Source organism: Schistosoma haematobium, chromosome ZW (assembly GCF_000699445.3).
Source record: "Schistosoma haematobium chromosome ZW, whole genome shotgun sequence".
In the NCBI taxonomy this organism is placed as follows: domain Eukaryota; kingdom Metazoa; phylum Platyhelminthes; class Trematoda; order Strigeidida; family Schistosomatidae; genus Schistosoma; species Schistosoma haematobium.
Window position 1 is genome coordinate 53,061,404 of NC_067195.1, and position 17,615 is coordinate 53,079,018.

At 31.6% G+C, this 17,615-nt stretch overlaps 1 protein-coding gene across 1 annotated transcript in view; it reads right to left on the reverse strand.

Annotated features, from left to right (window-relative positions):
• The window catches only part of NOG3 (Noggin-3), a 68,873-nt gene that overhangs the window by 50,021 nt on the left and 1,237 nt on the right, over window positions 1-17,615 (reverse strand). Inside the window, exons 5-6 of the mRNA XM_051211726.1 lie at window positions 11,241-17,041; window positions 5,554-7,364 (exon numbers count right to left, since the gene is read on the reverse strand). Of these exons, the coding sequence (XP_051071822.1) occupies window positions 5,554-6,558 (1,005 nt within the window). The 5' untranslated portion in view covers window positions 6,559-7,364; window positions 11,241-17,041. The remainder of the gene's footprint in view (window positions 1-5,553; window positions 7,365-11,240; window positions 17,042-17,615) is intronic.

A 17,615-nucleotide genomic window follows, 5' to 3' on the forward strand; every position in this document is an offset into this window, starting at 1 on the left:
GTTTATTTAACATTCAACAAACATGCATAAAAATTGGAATAAGTATTCAAATAAGGCATATGTTAATTGATAAGAATGTACATATAAATGAATTGTATACTTTATTCCCTCTTCTACTAATCACTATCTACATTATACCATATAATAAAAGAAAGGTATATACATATCTATATATTCCATCTTTCTGGTATTGTATTATATTGCCTTCTTCTAATGATATAATCGATTTAATAATTGGCTAATACAAAAATAAATGTATTACAATTTTAGGAAATTGCTCACAAGTCAAAACAAAAAAAAAAAATTTACTACATTTCTATTCCCCTATCATTAAAAAATTAGTAGATTAGAGAGAGAGAGAGAGAGAAGAAAACAAAAATGAACGAAATAAGTATTGATAATTAACACTATTTTGTTGTCGTTGATATACTTAGGCAAAATATTTTATGATTGATCAATATCATCCCAGTAGATCTTAGTTTTATTTTACTGTAGACAACAAATATTGTGATCAATTATTAGAAATGAAAGACTTCAGGTAATTTATCAATTATATATATATGACTGGCGGCCAGCTTGAATATCTGGGCTATCTGTTCCTGTCATCTAGATATAGTAACAAGTTATCTTTTCACTGGTTTGTTTTAACAGATCATTATTCCAATTAATTACTATTCAGGAATGTATGTGTGAAAAGTTGACAACATTTCGATATGCAAGTTACAAAAATGTACAATCGGAAACATCGTGATTGCTGGCAATATGAACTGCAAAAGATGAACATTATTCAAATGCCGATTTCTGTAATGCTAATATCTAACTGGCAATCGCTTAATATTTATCGTCAGTATCAATCAAAAAATAAGAAATGAAAACTCGCTGAAATGCTTTGTGCTGAGAATTCTATATTGTACCAAAAAATATAATACTGAATAAAGATAATAATAATAAAAAATAAATAAATAATCTAATAAGTTCCGACAGACCTAAGAATAAGTTAGGTCTTGTTCAGGGTTATGGATGCACATTACTGATGAGTTCTTAATCCGAATAAGATAAATACTTAGTATTCCTTTATTTTCAATGATTCTCTTATTCTCTAAAGTGAATGAATACTCATATCGTAAACACGTATCATAGACTAACAGTTTTGACATGATCGATTAATGTTTAGTTCCGGTAAGTTTTATGTCATAATTCCGACTGGAGTCCCTCTGAGGCTACTCCGGTCCCAAGCCCAGATAAAGGAGGACGGTTGAGCATCAGATTAACGACCCCATACCGTAGAAAACTAACTCGCTAAAAAACGCTAACCAGAAAAAAACTATTCAAACCATTTAAACACTACCCTGGGAGTTAGGTCTTCATTTAGAAGAGTTATGACACCTCATTGTGAAATCCGAGTTCCTTCGGAAGTCACAAGTTTGATGCCCCTTCTGACAACCAGAGAAACCAGTTATTTAGGTACATGGATTGCTCGTACAATGTGGGAGACCGGAAGAGTCTTCCAAATCGCTGCAGAAGATTTATGTCATACAATGATAACTTCACGAATTCCTTTACAATAATCTCTCACTAACCTCAACTAGTTATGTTGTTAGCCATTTTATAACATATGTAATTATTAGTCAAGCCACCAATTTAAAGTCTGTTAATCTAACCGAGATTAATATTTTTAATGTGTTCATTAATAGGATCTGGTTTATCCCTTAAAGTCATATATCTTTTCAATTAGAACTTTTTAAAACCATCATCAGTAACATTTCTACCACTTAATAATTATCTCTAAGATTAAATCATAGCTAAATGTATTGAAATTTCGATATAAATATGTTGCTAACTATTTTGTTCAATGACATTTTGACTTGTAAATTTTTTTTGGGGGAAGAGAACTTCAGTAGGATACTGATTTTTTTCATTCTGTTTTTTTCAATCCATGTTTCAAAGTAATTAACTGAAATCTTATCTTCAGTAATATTTGACAATTTCAATTGAGTTTTTTTATTAATAATAATGATGAATTTGCTAAATTAGTGACAAGTCCTTTATCATAATGATAATTTAATAACCAGACCGATGTATAAACTTTCCTTCTGTAATTTATTTTCTTTTATTTCGTTTGAATGTCACAATGTACATAAATTGGATGAAAAATTTTGGATGCCGGCTACGTGATCTAGTGGCTAAGTGCTCGCGCGCAAGACTGATAGGTTCTGAGTTCGAATATTGCAAGGCGAGACAATGGATGTGTACCGCTGAGGAGTCTCACAGTAGGACGAAACGGCCGTCCAGTGCTTCCAGGTTTTCCATGGTGGTCTAGCTTCAATTGACTCATTATCTCAACCATTAAAAAATCTTGTCAAATATCTAAAACCTTTTTTTAATATTCCATGTATTTAATTACTACTTGGTTGGTTGGAATTACTTAAAATTGTTATTTATATATACATAACTACGTATTGTTTTGAATATATTAGTTATGGCTTGTAATGAAATACAGTACACATTTCACCCCATCTAGTATTCGTCAAATGGTCTAACCAAAATCACTGTGATGATATTTAAACTCTAAGTACCTTTCACTTTAAACATTAACGTGTTATGCATTGAGCAAGTAAGTTCAAATGGATACCAACGTGTTTATATGGAAACAGAGACCTATCAATTGTAGTCGAGACTATCAATAACGAAAAATCAAAAGCCTTCAATAATAAAACAACGTGGTTTCGAATACCTCTCGATGTATAGTGATCTCTGCGTTTAATTATTTTATAACTTATAACTTATTTAATTAGACAGCATGCTAAATGATTCCAAATTGTTCAATAAATAACATAGTTATTTTACTGATTACCATAAATATGTTTTGATTCAATGGACCTGGTTTTGAGAAAACGAAAAATACTATTTCCTAAATTTCCCTAATCAGATTATAGTTATCTTATTGGTTAAAATGGAGTTGTTTTTTGCTATATCTTAGTAAATAAGCGAAGCATAGTTTTCAGTCATTTAAATAAGTAGTATTTTTTAACAAAATATTTTAAACTTCAACATAAAGATTATATACAATTACAGTTTTATAATTTTGCATTTTATTAATCAATTACAGTCAATATATTTGTTTACTTTTGTAGTAATCCACAAAAGTAATATTAGATATATTTTACTTAAATGTAAATGAGAAAACCCTAGTGAGGATTAAATTATGGGTAACTTCTGAGAACTATTAATGGACTGATATATATATATATATATATATATATATATATATATATATATATATATATATATTCTAATTGCATAACTATTCAGTAACTAGATCATATATATCTATATTCCTCTTATTATCCCGACCGTTGTTGCTATCTTGAAGTGGTGATCGGGCTTGCCTATCGTGATGAACCAGTCGAGCTATACTGGCTTGAACAATTGTTCCTCAAGGTCCTACCATGTCAGAAAGGTCGATTGAATAGCGGTAAGACTAAAAGCAGCAAACCAAGGTCCGAAGGTGAAGTTCTACTACTGACTGTACAGAGTTGTGACGGCAGTAAGGGGTTTCCTTCAAACAACCAGCATAACAGTGATGCTGCATTACCACGAAGATGAGTGAGGTTAGAAAAGATTGACCCTAAAAATACACACCTTGCCTTATCCCACGGATATCCGTCTCCGGCGGTAAGGTCTCAACAAGTACGGAGCTAACACAAAAATTACCCATAAAAGGTCGTGTGTGACCGACCTCAAGTAGTTGTTCCGCTCTCAGGTCACTAAGACCACCTTTAGTCTAAGTTCCTTTTCAGTTACCTCCAGAAGAACCCTTCCACGGTGTGGGCAACCGGAAGTGATAACGGCCCTCATACATATAACAACACTCAAGACCCCTGCATTCATAATCAACCTCCCTCTTTAATTCCTATTATTCCTGCTTTTATTATGAGCTTCATTTTGACTTATAAATTATTATTATGCGATTTACTGTTCTTAAGTTATGTCCAGTTAATTGATTACAGTCTTCTACGATCACAGCCACTTTTTCGTTTGATCTTATATAAATGTTATTTCTTATTTTATGGTGTGATGCGGTCTGTTTGGCTGGTATATAAATCAAGTATGTTTGAAATAGATTATTCGCCTAGTGGAAGCTGTTAATAGCGTTCTGGAACCAACTGGATGAGCTAGGAGAACAAAACACTAATAAGGACACTAATCTGCTCATACCGGTCGAATGTTATTGTTTTAGCACAGTACTAAGGTTGAATAAATCACGTGATAACTAGCCAGGCTTTAAATGCACAACAAATTGACAACGGGGGTTTTGTGAAAAAGAATGCACAACAGATATTGCAATCTTTATTCATGTAAAACGAGAATACATAAATGGTTTACCCTAAACGGTTTTGGTTTAATTTATAGGTAGAATGAAATCCAGAAATATACTATGCTATTTCGCAATTCATGTGTATAAAATGGTATTTGTTAACACCATTACAATGAGCAAATACATGCTGATGATATAATATGTAGTTCGACATAATTTGCTGAATGTCCCGTACCTATGTTTCATACTAACTGGGGCTAATCAAATAAACTTTTAAAGAACCTTCATGAAAGTGATGTTTCTCGTGGCATTTTTACTTAGAAGCATATTATAATTTGACCGATACAGTGTAATCAAAACTAGGAATTAGACAAATATATTATTGGCTACTATATAGTAATGAATTAGCGCTCAGAGTTAATATTATGTAATACAAATAGTTCCCAAACTGGATCATCAAACAGTAGCTGAAATACATTAATTTAACCAGTATAGTTATTTTAAATGAATGATTTTGGAAATACTTTTAACGATTTCAATAGTAAAATAAGTAAATATCACTCTAATTTGCAATTCGGAAAACTCTATCAATAAACTCTTAGAAGATATAATTATACCATAGAAATCTGTTTATTATAATTGTGTACAATGAATATAAAAATTGCTTACCTACATTTTTAATTGATTTTGTTTACTAACTTCAGACATTAAAACCTGATTAGAATTGCAAATGAGTAGAAAAACTAGATTTTCTAACGTTTCGTCACTTAATGTAAGCCACTTCTTCAGAGAATAAATAACCAAATCAAAATCTGATCAGAATATCTCATTTTTTCACTCATTGGGATATTACAAATATACTATTTATTTATTTATTTATTTATTTATAAAAACGTACCCAATGCTTAATTTATTTGGAATTATCAAGTCAAACCTTGATAATGATACCTATAGAATTGCAAAGTTTTAAGTAATAAATTAAGAAATGACAAGTGATAGATTAACATTATGGTTTACAGTTTTGTGTATTTTATGTAAACTGTGTCATTTGTTTTGTTGACTAACTGAATAGGCTGTTTTAAAAAAAGAAAAACTGCAATGAAGATATCGTTACAAATTGTAGATTAAATTGTAAACAAGAATGATATAATTTACCATTATAATTTTAGACTAAACTTTTAATTAATTTATTTATAAGTTTGAACAATGTTATAATTATATTTATTTTCACTTACCCATCTTAATAATTTCAATGATCGTGAACCACTTGAACGACAACGCATACCAGGTGGCCAAGAACAAGACTGCGTATTCACACAAACACCACGTTTAATCCATCTAGGCCAAAATAATGGTCCTAAATCTTCCCATATATATTCCATAGTACATGTTGCACGTTGTAATAACCAAGTTTTCATTATATTTACTTGATCAATAGTCATTTTAAGTGGATAAATTAAACCATCATTATTTATTGAACGAAAAACAGTGAAATTTAATTCATCTATAATATTCAATAAATAATTATCAGGCTTAGGAATATTTGATAATAATGTTGAACGTGTACTTTTACTTTGTGAATTTAATGGATTTTCTATAGACATCCAATTAATTTGTAAATCAGATCCAAGTATTCGACGTAATTTACGTATTGATTCAATAGTAGAACTTGGACGTAAATGAAGTAATGCTTTACTATCTATACGTTCACCTAAAACACGTATATCAACTTTTTCAAATTCATGTGAATGTTCTGGTGGCCATGAACGATCATCATTAATAATAGAATGTTGTAATATATTTGATGGTAAAATTAATGAATTCTTATTAGGTGGTTTAACAGTAATTTGAGCTCTTTGATTAGAATCAATTAATAAATTAGATTGATTAGATAAATTTGATTTTTTATTGATTTTATATTCAATATCTTTATTAGATGATGATGATAATAATTGTGAAGAGGCTATAGCTTCAGCTTGTCGTGTTAATATATCACTTACTTTAACATTAATTTTACGTGAATAATCTGTATTATATAAATCATTATTTAATTTTTGTGTAATATATGCTTTATGTGATCCACCAGTTGTTATAATTGCATATTTTTTTGGTAAATTTTGATGATTGAATTCATTTAATTGTTGAATTGTATTACAAATTAATAATAAAATTAAAAGAAATGTATAAAATGATGAAATTGAAGTTTGAATATTCAATAAATGATATAAAATAATGGACATATTTAAATTTTAATAAGAAAGTTGACATAAGAGTTAATCTTTTTTTGTTTTTTTCGGTTTTGCTTTTTTCTCTCTTTTTTTTTGAATAAAATATTATGGTTTAATATGAATTTAAACTTTGCGGTATATTTTTTGTTTGTTTATTACTATGTTGTATTACTTTGGTTTCTTATTATTCAAACTAGAAGTTGTTTTGTTTTGTTTTTTTACTTTTATAGTCTTTGTTATTTATCTATTCAACTGGTTATGTTTAATTCAATGTTCAATTTTTATACAACACATTGGAATATACAAATACATTTCAATTATTCCACTATTCGAACATATATATACATATATAGTTGTATTGAGGCACAGAAATCACTAATTTAACGAAGTTCCTATGTTAGTTTATGTGTATAAATACATTTCAGTGTATGTTTAGACAGATTTGTTTTATCAGGTTGACTTTTAAATTGTCTAAAATAATCATGATTCGAAGTTTGTCTATAATGTGTTGGTCAGACGCTCACTTCATGTGTGTGTATGTATGTATGTTTATAACTAAAATGAATGATTATTATGACTAGAGGTCAGTAAGAATAAAATAATAATCTTTATTATTTCATCCATTTCATGTTGTAGATTTTGTCCGAGGTTATCACCAAGTCATTGGGTTTTTGTTTTGTTGTGCACATGTTCATATAGGTGAGTGAATGTATCAAGAGTATAATTTGATATCCTTTTTACAGCATATTACATAATTATCAGTAAAAGTGAAATGTTGTAATATAACACACTGTTTGAAGTAATTCAATATAAACATCCTTAGAAAAATATACCAATGAAAAATGAATGCAGTAAATGAATTATGTTTGTATAAACTTTGATTATTTAAATTAAATATTAAAAAAAACGGTTCTATACGTAGATCATGTATAAATTTCAAAAGAAAAACAAAAATCTACATTAGGTTGTTTTAATTGAAAACAAAATAATATGCATGTGTAGTTGTTAAATGAAAATATACATAATTTATTTATTTATTTGAACACATAAATATTGATACAAAGGGGCACCGAATACATATGCACCAGATACGTCACTTGATTTGTGTGTGGGCTATGATACTGCCTGGGTGCCGAAATCGAAACAGGTGGTTTCCTTAGCGAGCCACACTCGCAGCCTTTGACCTAAATGTTTGATCCACAAGGCAGTGGATTAACCTATGGTAGCTGGTGAAAAACGATTGGTTCATCCGCCATTTGTCCCTTCAGGATCATGTAGTCCATCTACACCAGTCGTTTGGAATCAGGGTATTCCAACTCCCCCATGGTAGATCCTCCATATCCACCAACCTGGTTAAAGTGTTGACCATTCTCTTTTCGTCCTCTCAATTTCGTAACCAACACCTCCGCCATCAAAAGGCAGTAAGTAGGACTTCCCTGACAGTGGCTGTACACGCGTGGCCATGTAAGAGCATTCCGAGAGGGAGAGCTGACTCTCCCCACCCTCTGCCGTAACAGGGCATTTAGGGGATTGAATACATAAACATGAATAAAAATCGTAAACGATATCCATTCTTGTTATTACTCTGAAAGCTTTATACATATTTAGTTCAATTTTCAATTCTATTTAATTGATACGAACTTGAAACATGACTAAGGGAATAACTAGGGAACATTGAACTTGATTGTTATTAATGTATTGATCATTCATTACTAAGTTCTTTAGTTCGATACAATCAAGCAGATCAATTTAACCCATAGTGTCATTGAATGATTTGGTTTTGGATAGCGAATACCAGAATCGGTTTTCTGAAAAGCTTTATAGGCAAACGTGAATATCCGAGACAATTTTTCAGATCAATTTAGTAAACTGTTTTTGTTGGAAAAAATGTACAACAATTTTTAAGTTGAATGATTATATAATTATTATCAGAAGAGGGTTTTATAAAGACTTTTAGTAATTTAATAGTTAAATTCATGAGTCATTTGAAGCTAGACAACAATGGAGAACCTGGAAGCACTGGACGGTCATAGAATTATATAATTATCAGAGATCGTTAAACTCTAATGAATTATTTATATCACTAATTATTTTATAAATTATCTATTCAGAAATTACCATTGTGATATATTTTTCATATTCGCTTTGATTATTCTCTTAATGTGCTAATTCCCTTCACTTCACATTTAAAGATATTAAAAGGAAACATATTTAAACATGGTAATTGTTGTCTTATTCTAATCTTTATTTCAATCTCTACAAGAAATTTCTCTAGCACAATTTTTTCCTGATTAACTTGAGCAAACTGATGAGGACAATGAAATTATTTGTGTTTAATGTTGAAGGAATTGAAATCAGGAGTGTTTTGCAGCGTGATAAAGTTGTATCATCAAGTTACTTATGTACTCATTCCATTACCAAAAGCCAAGTTTTCTATTTAAGTCTATAAACTGAAAACAAATAAAAGGTTAGGGAATTACATGACATGATTCATTCAAATCATAATGTTATATGCTTGATTACATTGATATTCTGTGTTGAAAAATAAAAAGGATGATATTCGTGATTAAACCGCTTAATCTCTACTCATCACAGTAACCTGTTCCAACTCTGATTCATTTACTTGTATATGATAGTAAAATTTGAGTATATCAAATTTGTACTTGGTGGGTTACACTAATAATAATAATAATAATAATAATAATAATAATAATAATAATAATAATAATAATAATAATAATAATAATAATAATAATAATAATTAGAAAAGCAATCTCTGATTTTTTACAGCTATCCATGAGAATAATTCACACCATATTTTAACAATAACTAATTAAACTATCAATATAAAATTAAAAATAAATCACATTAGAATTATCGTGCATGCAGGACAGATGACAGATGCATTCCAAGTAAGGACCGAAGTCAGACAAGACTGCTTACTATCTCCATTCCTCCTTCTTATGGTGGTCGACTGGATTATGAAAACCTCGACATCTGAGGGAAAGCACGGCATACAATCGACAACTCAGAACCAGTTAGACGATTTGGACATCTCAGACGACCTAGCCCTCCTATCGCATACACACGAACAAATACAGATAAAGACAGTCAGTGTAGCAGCAGTCTCTCCATCAGTAGGCCTCAACATACATAAGGGGAAAACTAAGGTCCTCAAATACAACACGGAGAACACCGACCCAATCACTCTTGATGGCAAAACCCTGGAAGATGTAGAACCCTTCACGTACCTGGAAATCATCGTTGATGAACAAGAAGGAACAGATGCAGAAATAAAGGCGAGGATTGATAAAGCAAGGACAGCATTCCTACAATTGAAGAACATATGGAACTCAACACAACTTTCAACCAATATCAAAGTCACAATCTTCAATAAGAATGTCAAGACAGTTCTACTCTACTGAGCTGAGACTTGGAGAACTACTACAACGATCATCAAGAAGGTTGTGGCAAGCCCATTCGGCCACTGTATCATTTGTCTACTCATCGTAACTCAGACACTTAATTCATCATGTTAATTTCTGTGTGCATTTCAGACTCTTAATTCACTATATTAATTTCGGTGTGTATGATCGAATGCATGTCTGTACATTAACCCTTAAGCTATCCTCCTATTGGTTGCACTGTGCAGATAATCGATAATTTATCCACACCTGATTAACTCTCAAAAATATATATGGATTTTTAACACACACACACACACACTCACTTTGTTTCATCGTGTGCTTGCTCGCTGTACGCTTGCGGACTTTTATCAATCATTAACAATAAATTATCTCTACAATTGGTGTTCAGGCTTCTCAATAATCTCGAGTAAATCCGTAATTCTACTAGGAGATTAAGCCTACCTTAAATACTCAGTTTACGGGATATTATTTATTGGAGTCAGATATTGAGGACATTAGCCTCAACAAGGTACAAGTATTCATAAACAATTGTCTACGCAAGATACTCAACATACATTGGCCGGATACCATCAGCAACAGCTTTCTGTGGGAGAGGAAACTAGGAAAAGACGATGGAAATGGATAGGACATACATTACGCAAATAATCAAACTGCATCAAGAGGCAAGCCCTAACTTGGAATCCTGAAGGGCGAGTGAAAAGAGGAAGATCGAAGAACACAGCACACCGAGAATTTGGAAAGCACGTGAAAATAATGAATAACAACTGGAAACAACCGAAAATGATTTTCCAGGACAGATTTCGGTGGAGACTTCTGGTGGCTGGCCTATGCTTCTCCATGAGGGGTAACAGACGTAAGTAAGTAATGTGCATGTCAATCAAACTGCTAGGAAATGATTTAGATATATAAACGTTTTTGGTAAACACTACTATAAAAACACATTAATAAACTGCATTTCACGTGGACAAAAAAGCGATTAACTAATGGAAAATAACGTAATTCGAACCTTACAGTCGAAAACAAATAGCTTAACAAAGTCGTTTATAAGAAAATTATAATATATAATCAAATTTTATCCATTTTTGTAACGTGCCAAGACTAAGTTTGTAAAATATACAAAAGACACCTGAGTTGTTAAAAACTAACATTTGACTAGCCAGAAATCTAACTGTTTTCTTTAACTGTTGTGTGAGGTAAGCAGATGAACTAGAACACTCAAATTACTAACTGATATATAAAAAATCTTGATGAAATATATTAACTTACATATAAATATTATTTTTAATTGATAGTTTCGCCATCACGTATATCGAGACAAAATTAGTTATACTTTATTCACAGCTGTAGGACATGAATTTTGAATGCAGGAGATATGCATAAACTGCAAATGTTTGACAAAAGATTCCAATTTAGTACTGATCAAATTTAACAAAGGAACCACATGAGCACTTTTACTTTTAGACTCTGAATAGTCGACAGTAGTTGTCAGTCGTTTGGTACGGTTGTGCTTTTTATTCAGTTGACATGGATAGGTAATATTTTATGCGTACTCAGCTATCGCTTCCTCCAATGAAGTATTATAGTAAGGACATAAACAGGTTGAATGATGGCAAGAAACGATCAGTCCATGAAGTTATTGATAATTGACATGAGTAGTGAAAGTAGGTGAAGACTTCATGGTTGAGATTGATGTAGTGGGTAGTAAAAAATTTTATGTGACCTGGAACATCTCTTGGTTTCTCTTTAAGCGTAGATTATATTCATTACAAATCGATTTTAGAAGGAATTTTACTAAAAACCACGGTTCACTGAATAACTATTTTGTTCCAGTGCTAGACTCACCAAAAGTGTGTATCCAAAATCATTTCGGAGGCCAAACATAAGGTCTTCGGGTTTTGCAGTGAACGCCTAGCCGTTAGAGCCACTGAATGGACGTCCAGTGATACATTCTGAGCACCAGTTAGGTTACCATATCTCGTGGTTATTAAATGTCACAGGTGACGGCTATTTCAAACACCACCAGTTAGTTTTTTTCAAATCCCTTACTACTAATTGTTAGTATTGTTTTTATATATTTTTAAATTTTCTATTGCCTAGTTTTCTATGACGTGCAAAGACTTAGATAAACATATTTGTATCAGGCCTCAAATTGTTTATATCTATTTCAGTTAGAGATATTTTACGGATTTATGAGAGATTCGCATTTTAAAATGTTTCAGTAAACTATCTATAATGTCTTACAAATCGTACTAAAAATATTATAGTTCGTCTAGTGGCTCGCAAAGAGAACAAGATATTTTTCGGTAAATTATATTAAAAGCTACTTATAAAAATATATGGCCAGTTGTTCTTTTGAAAGACAAACACTCAATAGTTGAAATTAGCTTTCCTAAAGAGGCATATATGTAACAGAATTTAGTTGATCTTTTGAATACAGTATGTAAACAACTAACTTTGTGAAAGGCCTGCATGTTTTTAGTGTGATATTCTAAGAAAAAAAACTTGAAGTTAATGAGTAGATAGATTGTAGTTAACAGTGGAAACCAGAATACTCTTTTCTTCCTAGTTGAGACTCTTCAGCTGCATTTGCCTTCATCCCAGTGTTGGTTTTATCCTTCAATAATCTGATTATAAAAATATCACAAAGCTTCTGAAGATTAACTACAATGATAACATTAGAAAAGGCTTGAAGTATTAGAAACATTCTGTATTTTTATGTAATAAAATGGTGTTTGGAAATAAACACTGGATTTTGTCTCTGAGAGATACCATCTTTTGTACAGCACTCCCGTTACCCAAACATGCCTTGTTTAGTTATGTATAACCCAATCATTCTAACTCGATCCATTTCAAAGGTTCATTGAAAATACTGAAAATAGGTTCTCTTCTATAGTGAAATAATTTCAACTGATGGTCTTTATTGATTCATATGTGCTATTTCAGAAAATGTCTTTATGTTTGCAAGAAAAGCAAATAAAAGTTCACAACTTATGTTTAGTATAGTTATTTCTAAACATAGATGACACTTGGATTTGTCTATCTCAAATAATAATTACCAAATATTTTTTGGAGATTAGTTTATTTGATAAATGATATGTGTTACAGATAGACTTCAGTTGCATTATTATTGAAAACCATAGATTACTGAACAGTTGATTTGTCATAAGGCTGTACTCCTTAAAACCTCGTACCGAAAACCCTGCCAGTAACTGGACCCAGAACCTTCAGAATTTGTAGGAAGCAATTATATACTAAACTATTGGGTAAGGTCTAATGTTTTACATTTTCAAATTCAATTAATTTACGATATAGTATGATGATCATCCAGTGCCACCGATCACAACTTTCCACTAAAACTTCAGAAACTTATCTCGTAATATGTCACCAGTAAGCACACAATTATAATATGAAGTTTTGCAATGATTCATTTGGTTAGTTGGTAGTATTCGTCGTGAATTGGTTTCACTGATGAACAGTCTTATGCCAGAATGAAAGTTTTCCAGTGTCTTCTGATTTTTAACGTTAGGTCAGTTGAGGTTAACTTGTTTAATGGCTTCACAAACATGAAATTATGTTACTGTTTTGAATGTTGATTGATTATCATATTGTATGTAACCTTCAGAGGCATGTTTAATCCGATTTTTTTCAACGAAAATCTTATTTAACAAAGATAAATTTAAAGCTTAACGTTTTCTAATGTTTTTTTTTCAGAAGTTATTAGCTGAAATAAACGCATCGTAAATATTTTATCGAAGAAATACGATGTATTTTTATTTTTGAAAAAATATGTGAAAACTGAAAAATATGATTAATATTTTGATTCTTCCACTTAATTTCTAAAAAATGAGTCATATCATGCGCTCACAGAGGTTAGATAATTATATTCCATCTTGAGTAATAAAATGTCGGTTGCGAAGAATATTTGAATACTAACGGGGGTCCCTATTGCTTTTCCTTTAAAAAATGGGAAAGGACTACAGCTCATAGACATCTGATCACAATGGGTTATCCCGACATAACTCCCTCAGAAATTACTAAAAAAGCATCCTAAATTTTTACAACTATGATAACGGTTAGCAGTGAGTCGTTCTACTCAGATCTCATCACGTGAACTTAACAATATCCTGATGATGTTTCCAAGAAGGCTAGAACCCAGGACTCATCGTTTCAAATGTTAGGGATTATTCAACATATTAGTAATTTTAAATCTCCATGAATGAAACAACTAATATCTCCAGGTTTGTAAGCTCCTTGATAGTAATTATCTTGTTTCTTTTGCATCTGCAGATTAAACTATAGATAACTTCCGGGAACTATTTATAGACTGTTAGAATCTTATTATGTAACTATTAGGCAACGAGATTACATGCATATACGCTTATTCCTTTTATAAGCTTTCACTTGACTCATTAGCTACTACTATGCGATTTACTATTTTTTAATTTATTCTCTATCTAGTAGTTACAGTCCTCCACACTCACAGCCACTTTTGACTTGATCTTGTATAAGTGTTATTTTTCATTCTGTGGTGTGATGAGATTTGGTCTGTTTGTATATAAACTATTTGTCTGAAATACGTTATTCACAAAGCGGAGGCTGATATTGTATTCTGGACTCAGTGCACATAGCTAGGCGAGAAGATACTATATTGAAGACCAATAGGGACTCAAAGTTGTCGCGAAGCTGTTAGAGCTGACTGATTTCATTGGTTTAGGACAGGAACAAGACTATCGAGGTCGGTATTCTAATTGGAGTCATAGTCATGGGATAATTGACAGGGGCAAATGTCATAACAATTTCTGTTATTTCCATGGTAGTGAATTACGATGTGCTTTAATGTGTGCGGGTTTTCCTACATGACTAACACAGAGAATTAGCTCTACAGCGAAGTGGTAAAGAATCTAGTAAATTACATACAAATGTAACCACTTTTGGTGGTGGCTAGTGATAAATCCTGGTTATTGAAGCCGGTCCAGACGGTGAGGAGTTCCTAGGTTCAACGGTTCCTCTTTATCATTTATTTAACAACTCTGTCACGATATAATCTATAGTAAGAAAACTATCAAAATGTTACCAACCATCTTAGCGTAATATACACACATGTCAATTTTCTTTTGAAATATACTCATATTATTGATTGTGAAGAATTGTAATAGTAAAAAACTATGAAGGTTTGGTTAGTCGGTGCATAATTTTCATGGTTGTATCGCTCAAACCAGTCTTGTATGTTCACCATAAAACTCAACTATCTCGACATATCTCCAACATAGCAATGAAGTCAAGCAGCCGAATCTGAACTTGGTAAATGCGTAGCATTACTGTTTTATTCTAGAAAACAGGAAGTTATGGGTTATTCTAGAAGCAGTCGTATGACGATACTGACATAGAGCTCTCTGAACTAAGCATATCTGAAAGAGGACATTAAAGACAATTTACATAAATTGTCCCATATTATTATAATGAGATTCTGCTACTAAAAATGTATGAAAAAGATATTTTGACATGTCTTTAATACCATGTTTCAAAACTATTTAAGTAACAGACTTAGCGAGTGACAACAATGAAAAGTAGCTTAACGCCACACTCATAATTTCATACATTTAGTCCCTGTGATAGCTGAGATCAGAGCAAATATTCAAGAGATAGAAATGAAAAGGAACTTTCATATGTTTAACTCTCAATTATTCTCTCCAAGTCCAGGACTTCGAATGGTACATGAATCCTAAATCACGACGAAAACATGGGTTGTCCACACATTGTCAAAGGGTTAGCTAATATTCTATTACTTGATTAACCAATATAATGGTGTTGAGTGTTTTCAGATGAGTTTTTAGATTATATTTGCCGTGCGTTCCATAGAGCGAGGATTTACTTAGTTCTTATATGGTATTTCACAATTATGATACAACGGGTAACCTTGATAATTACTAAAACTTTGAAAAATATACAACAAATGCTGTTTTAAACAAGATAGCGCCAATCAGCTTATCTTCATGAAACTCCTTTTAGTCTAACCACATAATTTTGTGAAAATCATCAATATTTCGATGTTATCAGAACCACTTATCAAAGCGGGAATCACCATAAATCGTAATTACATTCACTGAACATTAACTTCGGATGTGTTTAGTTGGAAGTACAAGTGTAATCAGAAATCTAATCTTTCACGCTCGACGGTATAGCCAAAGAACTTCGTAATAACCAAGTTCTTTTCATTTAACATGATTCCAACAAGGGAACTATGTTGTTACTTGGCAATCGAAGCTAAACAAAATATATTTTTCCGGGACTTAATGATTGCTGAATTGTAGAAAAAACTATCATTTATGAGTAAGATAATGCATGGCATCTGTTTTTTATGCATAAAACTGCACAAAAACTAATTAAGTAGTGTTCTATTCTTATTTACAAAATACTGGCTATAAGTACTGGATCCAGTTTAGTCATAGTTGTGACATGTCAAGTAGATGAATCCATATCAACACTGAATTTCAATAAATTTGAACATTGCGGTTAGCCATAATCAAAAGTGAAAGTAATACATCTACAAAAAGAGTTGATACTGATCAGCAGCGAATAAGCGGCTTTCGGGAAATTATAAACAAAAAATACCAAACTTGCATAAAATCAAGCATCTTAAACATGATAGCTATAATGTAACGCTGATGCAGTGAAATTATGATGCGACTGAGAAAATAATGCATCATTCAGCAGTAATTTCAACACACTGAAGAACGCCGACTGAGAATACTAACATTAATGAAAATGAAATTTAACAAATAGCTGTTATTGGAAAATTTTCACAAATCTTTTTATTAGAAAGTAGAAATATTCGGTATAATGGATAACACAATATACTTACTATGCACCAAATTGAAACACATACATATCAGTTTAAAAAGTGTTAAAATTATCATTGGAATAGGTGGAAACATTTACAATGAAAATACCTAAGTGTTCCGGTTTACTTGAACAGGGAGGTATAATTTGAACTCTGCAGGGAGCTCTTCGTCCGAATAGAGGCGGTCACAAAAGTATATACGTCTTATTCGACAATTAGCGTGGATCTGAAAATGTTTCGAAGAGAGATGTGTTTTTGAAGTATCATTTTCGCTCTAATAGTCATTTATACACCTTTGGGTGCTACAAAGTATACAACCTTATACAAAACTACTTTTAAAAGACTTGAAAAATTATTATAAGCATATTGGTTAAAATATTTTTTATTCCTAATTGCAATGGCTATTACATCTAGTCAGTAGTTAGGAATTAATAGTAAGCGTTAATGCTTCAAAACAAGGAGTCCACGATACACGTATTGGAAAGTAGTCTTTATGCTAACTGATAACAACCTGAAAGATTTGTTTACATAAGGGACTAAAGTACCGCATACAAAACTATCAAAATGTTTAGCTTAGGTACAGTCAAATAAGGGTTAGTGACAAATATGCACCATATAGATGATGGGTTAAGACTGAAGTAAAAATGTGAGCTCTAGTTTGGATCTACATGTAGCGCGCCTACACCAATAAAATCAATATTATTCAGTGAGCAACTCCGAAGCGTATTAGATTGTAGCATAATGATTATTTCACATCCCATGAGCACTTAACTTGTTTCTATGTAGTGAAAACGTTCTAT